Source organism: Macadamia integrifolia, chromosome 3 (genome assembly GCF_013358625.1).
Source record: "Macadamia integrifolia cultivar HAES 741 chromosome 3, SCU_Mint_v3, whole genome shotgun sequence".
Lineage (NCBI taxonomy): Eukaryota > Viridiplantae > Streptophyta > Magnoliopsida > Proteales > Proteaceae > Macadamia > Macadamia integrifolia.
Window position 1 is genome coordinate 20,096,763 of NC_056559.1, and position 7,746 is coordinate 20,104,508.

The following is a 7,746-nucleotide window of genomic DNA, read 5'->3' on the forward strand; positions in this document are numbered from 1 at the left end:
GGGGGGGGGGAGTATAATTGAATCTAATGTAATTGGTCCAATGGGAAAGAAGAATAGAATTCTAAATTTCTAATCTAAAGGAAAGAGGATTAAAGAATAGCCAGAAAAAGGAGGACCAGAAGAAGGGTAACATAATAGGATGAGGTCCAATCTACGATTTCTCTTTGTTCTTGCATTAATATATTTATTCATCCAAAAAAAAAAAAAATGGTTGAAATTTCTTACTGTGATCATCTAGTACTGGTGGGGTATTTCAACGAACTTAGTAAAATCACACTGCTTAGCCAGAAATTTTCTATTTCATTAAACTAATGAATGATTGAACTTCCTGTCTTTCGTTTTTATTAATTAACTATATCTTGGATGAGCAATTGGCAGATAGCTGCAAGTTTGTTCGTTGTGCATGTAATGGGGAAACTGATAACTGGTGATTCTGGGAGTCTGTCCATGTCACTAACTGAGAATATCCGTAACATGTCTAAAAAGGTATGTTCTGTACCAGATGTTATTTTTGTAAGTGTTATTCTCATAAAAATATATGTTATCTATCCTTGAGCCAATGAAATCTCGTAGTTAGTCACTTAGTTCCATATGTTTGGGAGCTATTTACTCTCTTATTCATACATTTATATGTTCTGTACATCATCATGAATCTTTTCCTTTCTGCAGTTGTGCGATCAACCTGCATTTTCTGAATTGTTGGCTCAGTACTCCTTGCGTGGTTACAGGTACTGTGCTAATATGGTCAAATTGTCATTTTTAGTCATATCGTTTCATTCAATTATAATTTATAACCCACTTCAAGGCATCCTTCTTTTTGTCCATTAATTGTGCTGAGATAGCAATTGTTATTTTCAACTTGTTAATTGCCCAAAAATCTCAAAAACTTAACAATTTATAGTCATAATCAAATTATGAAAATTAACCACTAGTTTTCCCTTTTACAACTTTATGTTCAGACTTCAAACTATAGTAATTGCATATCCATCAAATGTATGCACTTTCTCTTCACTTTCTTTTCTGGATCTACTTACAAGTGGTTCTTGATGATCTGCATGATGTGTTGCATGAAAGTAAAACTGGTTCAATGTAGAGATGGATCTATTGTTCTGTATTTTTATTTTCATTGTTATTACGATTATTATTTCTGAAGTTGGGATAAGGTTGAGTTGTGTTGTTGTTTTTGTGTTGTATAAGCATGTTGAAATGACTAAGTTGTAGGACTTCAAAAGGTAATTTAAACTACTATGAAATTGTTGAAAGTTAAAGCTAGCAACCATCGGTGACACAATGAGAGAAAGTCATGAGATAGCTTTTGTATAGTATCTGAAAAAAAAATAATAATAATAATAATCTAGTCATATAATGAGGCTCTTGAGATTTTTCCTAGGGGTTGATTTCGACCTGACTCCCTGAGGAAAGGATTATTTTGCCAATGAGAATGAGTGGTCAAATGGATGTTGGTGAGAAGGCTATTTTCTTGTCTGCTTAGAGGTCCAGAGGGATGACTTTAATTTTGAATTCAAAATCGAAACAAGTCCATTCTGTTGCAATATTAACGTACATCCAAGCCCGTTCATCGCAGACTAATCCCAGACCCATTAGCTAGCGCCTCGTCAAATTATGGAAGTAGTTAGAGCTTTATTTTTTTCTCTCGTCGAAGCAGTGTTATTAAGGCAGGTGCTGATGCAGTTTGATATCCAACTTTTAGATTTCACACTGCTCGCAGGCCCAAAAATAGGTGTACCAGGTACTTGCAGGGTTTAAGAATATGGAAAAACAGATCTGATCTAACATAGAATGTAGGACTAACATTAGGACTAATTACAAATTTCAGATCTGGATCTTACTGATGAGGAGGAAGTTAGTACCATTATGGAGAAAGAATTTGCAGGTCAGCACCTGAGTAGCCTGACATAAGAAGTAACACAGAAGAAAGAAGAAGAGAAGGTAAATGTGCCGCAGGGCTGGGGGGAAGAAGATTATCAGCCATTGGGAGAGGGAGAGTGATAATAGAGGTCGAGAGCATAGGGAGTTCTCACACACTTTCCGATAAAATATTGTTGTACCAGTTCCAGATCTAAATCAATCAATAAAAAGTAGAACTGTAGAGAAGAAGGAGAAGAAGAGGAGAATAGAGTAGCAACAAGAGAGAGCTACCAATTGGAGAGAAATCATGGAATGAATCTTCAATCGTATAGCTGTGTATTTATGATAAAATAAGCTATAATAACAACTGACAAGTATTCCCTCAATTTACAACATGTTTACCCCAACTTAAATGTACCATGCACATGACTTAATGGTTAATAGATTAAGTCGCAATGGTATGACAAGTATATGGTATACCCCTGAGGTACAACATAATAAGCTACTTAACACTCCCCTTCAAGCTAGAGCATGAATATCACCCATGCCCAAGTTGGAACACCCTTGAAGAAATACATTTTTAAACAATGCTTTCGTGAGCAGGTTGTCAAGCTGTTGAGTATAGCTGATAAATGGAGTGGAGATCTACTTCCTCATTACAGCATCACGAATAATAGCAATCAACCTCAATACGTATGGTCCTCGTTAAAACAGGAACACTGGCAATGTAGATGGCACCTAATTATCGTAATACATGTCAATAGGTTTACTAGATGGAAAACCAAGCTCTTGAAGGAAAGATTTCAACCACATCAACTTGGCTCTATACTCAATTTCAGCACTGGACCTTGCCATTGTAGGTTGTTTCTTGCTTCTCCAAGTGACAAGGTTACCACCAACAAATGTGCAATATCCAAATATTACCTTTAGAACCAGCCCAATCAGCATCTGAATAACCAACAAGATCAATGTGGCCATAACTCATGAGATTTATAAATCAGTCCTCTCCTTGGAGTGTCCTTAAGATAGAGAAGAACATGCAGCCTCCCGGTGAACCTGCTTGGGTGATTCCTTGAACTGACTGTTGACACTGCAAAAGATATGTCTAACTTAGTCACAATAAGATTAAGTTTGTCATCTAGTCGACGATACTAATGCTTATCTCGTTATCACAAGTCACAATTCTGTTTAGGTCAATGGTAGTATCAACCATTGTTCTAAATCTTGATCGAACCGAAATTTAGTTCGAAATTTCCAAAACCTGGTCGAAACCAGGTATTTTTTCTGGGTTATTGCTAGAAATTTGGGCAGAAATTTCCGAGATCTGTGCTGAAATGTCTGAAATTTTCGAAATTTCGGACATACCTGGTTTCGCCTCTGGTTGGGTCAAAACCACCAAAATGTGCAAGATTTAGAGCTATGGTATCAACTAGTTTAAAAGCTAACATACCAGTCTTAGACGGTAGATCAAGTACATGTTTCCTCTGAAAAAGACTAATACCCTTTTTCTTTCAAACAACCTCAATACCCAGAAAACATATGAGTGCACCTGGATCCTTCATTTTTGAATATTTTTGTAGAATGTATATAAAATTAACATTTTCAGTTCCAGAAAAAATCATTACTAGAAAGAATAATATCATTAATGTAAACTACTGCCTTGGAATCTTGATGATGAATAAAAACTAAGCATAGTTGTCAAGGCGTCACCTTGGCATTGGAGAGGTTTTTTGGTGTCAAGGCTATTTCCACCTTAGTGTCAAGCTTCTGGCTATTAGATTACTTTGTAATCTATTTATTACGTTCCCATTGGCTTGTGTACATAATTATTCTCCACTGCATTACACCGGATCACGGAAATCAGTTAAAACCAAAACAAAATCGTAAGAAACCCTCGATAGCTGCTCACGCCTTGGATGAGGGGAGAGGATGAAACATTGGTACCCTTGACTCCAGCTCCAGCAACTACAGCCCTATCCAGCGGTAGCTTTCAGGTAAGTTGTGTTTTCTTCTTCTTCTTCTTCTTCTCCCTTTTTTTTTTTTTTTTAATACCTTCTACTTCTCCCATCCTCCTGTTTCTGATTTCTTTTTGTTTTGGTTTGGTTTGTTCTTAAAAAAAAAAACCTTCTTTCTACCTGAAACAGTCTCATCTCTGAAATCCCCTGCATTTTTTTTTTCCTTTTATTCTTCAGGCTTCTTCTTCTGGCTTCTGCTGGTGGTGGCAGGTGGCTTTGGCTGCTGCTGTAATTCTGTGATTCATTATGTGGTTGCTGTAGTTCTGTGATTCAATGTGTTTCTGCTGTAATCCTGTGTTTCAAATAAAACTGTGCATGTATTAGTTAGTAAGTTATGCAATTCTGTGATTTTATGACTATGTAATTCTGTGATTATATGAGTATGTGATTATGTGGTTCACTGATTTTATAATTGTGTGATTATGTGGTTCATTGATTTTGTAATTCTGTGATTTTGCTATTTTGCAATTCCTTGATTATGTAGTTCAATTGTGCAATATAACCCTAAACATCAGCATATAGGTTTAACCCATTCATCCACACCTAGGTGCTGGCCGCCTAGGCAGGTGCCCTCCACTGCCTTGGGTGACCTTGTCGCCTTGACCACTATGATACTGAGTGATGCAGATGAGTCACTTAATAAGCTTATTTTATTGGAATTGAGCCTTGGGTTAGGTGATGTATGTGTTGGGCCTTTGATCCCATGGTTTTTCTTTGTAATGGGCCTAAAATATGGGTAGGAAGTGTAGGAAAACAGGATTTAATTCATTAGTTTAGGTAGAGTCTTATTTTGAGTCTATTTCCTTTGTTATTTCAGTTTTCTAGTTAGTTTAGGGTTCCCAATTAGTTAAGGATTATGTTAGTCCTTTCCTTTTTAGTGTTTGAGTAAGTTTTGAGCCTTCTATATAAGTTTGTAAGGGGCTATAGAATTGAGTATGGAAAAAAAAAAGCTGTGCTGGAAAACTGTGAGTTGCAATGCTGTGAGAAACAGCTTGGGTGAGATGCCCTAGGGAAGAGTGAAATACTCAACCCAACCTATTCCCCTACCCCATTCTTCCCTTCATCTGTTTTGTTCATACTATCTGTCCCTAAATCTGATTTTTATTGAATTTAGTAAAGATCCTACCTGGGATTGGATCACTTGTGATGATCCAATCTTACATTACTGAGTGATCAGAATAACGCTTTGCAAAACCACAACCACGACAATTTTGCTAAATTTGTCAAACTAGGCTCTCGCGACAATTGCAAGCCATAAATCTCCCTCCTATGAAGCTTACACACTTCCTTTTTATCGTCCCCTGAGCAATCATTCCCCGGAGGTTGCTTCATATAGACTTCCTCATTAAATCACCAAACAGAAAATCATTCTTATTATCGAATTGGTATAATGGGTAGTGAACATTAATACCAATGAGAAGTCATAAGAATTAAGCACAAAGTTAAACCAGGCAACTAGAGAGAAGTCTTAAAGTAGTCAGCACCATAAGTTTGAATGTACCCTTTGGCAACCATGGGCTTTAAGTGTTTCAACAGAGCCATCAAGAAGATAATTTTATACACTGGGCGACATTTAATAAGCTCCTTAAACGTGGAATAAACGTAGAAAAGTAAGAAGAAGAAGATGAAATAAAGAGAAGCATGCATGACAGCCATGGTTTCACCCAAAATACTCATTCAATTTCAATCAATTCAGCTCTCTTCGCTGGATACAACAACTCTATTTAAAGACGTAGAGATAACCTACTTTCCTATTCTCAAACTGAAACAAATATCGAATCCAACTCTAAATAAGAATCTAACTTTAAAAATGGAAATAAAACCTAAATTGAATCTCCCTACTAACTTGCTCGACACTCTACTCTAAAAACAATGAAAATAAATAAGTAACCAACAACAACATCCAAAACCTTATCCCAACTTAATGTGGTTGGCTACATAGAGATGACGAGCGCATCTAGCATTGTCAGATTGTTTCTCCCAATACAGCCATTGGACAGGGCTCAAATTTTATCCAAGTATTCTATCCTAAGACTACTTCCTGCGTAGTTGTGTTCAATAATCTGTCCTACAGTTTGTTGGTCTTCATTAGTCAACCATGACAAATAATGACGATCTACCTAACCTGGACATTAGGGAGGTGATCAAGAGGAGTCTTGCCAAAAAATCTTGAAGAATAAAAATATAAATAAAAGAACAATTTACATCCCCCTCCCTTGTACTTTTCTCTTATGAAATCCCCCGCCCCTGTCGGATGACGCTGTTACTGTGGTGTTAGTTTTGAATGGTAAATGATGATTTTACAACCACAAATCAAATACCTATTTTACCCCCAGTGTTTCTTATAATCATTTCCCCCCCAAATTGAAAAGAGAAGATTTAGGGTAGTGAAAACCAAAGTTTTGCGAAAGAGGTAGTCACCATCTTTGGCGAAGGTTAGATAGTGATCAGGCGACGGCGAAGAAGGATTTCATTGCGCTTAACAATCGTTGGATTTTGAGAAGCCCATGTCTTCTTCCCTTGTGAAGTTTCTCTTCAAGCATAGATGGGCGATTTGGATTGTCTTGGCTGGATGGGGACAAGTTACTGAGAGCATCAGCTCTGTTTTGGTGTGATGAATCTTCTGTTCGTTTAATGGTTAAATTAATCAATCACTTGAGCTCTTTAGGAACCTGTGATCGGGGGTGGGGATTTTTCACTTTTGCAAGTTGTCTGTTTGCACTAGTGAGCTTGAGTACACAATATATACAAACTGAAACCAAATACTTTTTTGGTAACCTCAAATCGAATTCAGTTCCTATTCATTTTTTTAATTTGGTTTCATTTGGTTCATTAAAACCTCAACCTTTCATCGGAGAAGATAGAGATGTGGAGAAGATAGAGAAGAGAGGGGGGGGGTTGGTTGAAGTGGGAAGTCTCCAAGTATATCAGGGTTTTGTGGTTGAAAGGGTGAAATAGTCTTTTAACAATATTGAAGGGTAATTTGGATATTATCGAAATATTAGTCTAACTTACTGGTATAAACTTAATGGTCTGAGTATTTTGGTAAAAACTAACATTATATAGGGGAGGATTATGTAATTTCTGAAAACACGGGAGGGGGATGTATTATGTAATAAGAGCAAAATACAGGGGAAGGGGATGTAAATTGTTTTAAATAAAAAAAGAGGGGAGGATGTGAGATGGGAGAGAGATGAAAGATTAAAAGGAATGGGGTGAGAGATAACTGGTCAGGTGAGTCGAACGGGTTTAGCACGTATTACAATTATTGATCTGATCCCATGTACACCTGCACCCACATGCAGGAGCACATTCAGGCTTGTCTTTGAATTTCGAACTCTATCTATATATTTTAATATATAAATATTTTTATTTTACAATTTTATATTTATAAAATTATTTTAAGTAATTTTAATTGAATTAATTTAATAGAAATCCAATTATCTAAATATATTCTAATTTAGAATTTCATTATTCTAAATCAGATTTAGATAGGGCTATACGGACTCGAACCGTAGACCTTGGTAAAACAGATCAAATAGTAAATCGTGAGCGGGTCTGGTGAGCAGAAGCAGAGCTAGCATAAGGTTTTGATTTACTCCTCATTATAGATCCTCCAACAAAGGCTCTCCCTCCCTCTGTGAAGGATCCCTGGGGTTTGTTATCAGTTTCGAGAGTCTGCAGATTGGACCGGAGATACAGACTGCAAGTCCCATACAGGGCCTTTGTGTTGCATCTTGCTTTGGTAAAGGGATTGCAGAAGGCCACCACGCATGGTCGATTGACCCGTGTTGATTGTTGCTGTTGTTTTGTTCTTTTATATCCCTTCAATAATGATAATGTTTTCTTTCTTTTTTTTTTT

At 36.7% G+C, this 7,746-nt stretch overlaps 1 protein-coding gene across 1 annotated transcript in view; it reads left to right on the top strand.

Moving 5' to 3' along the window:
* LOC122074223 overlaps nucleotides 1–7,746 on the top strand; it is a 93,336-nt gene that overhangs the window by 80,674 nt on the left and 4,916 nt on the right. The window contains exons 26-27 of the mRNA XM_042639072.1: nucleotides 360–486; nucleotides 670–728. Coding sequence (XP_042495006.1) covers nucleotides 360–486; nucleotides 670–728 — 186 coding nt within the window. The remainder of the gene's footprint in view (nucleotides 1–359; nucleotides 487–669; nucleotides 729–7,746) is intronic.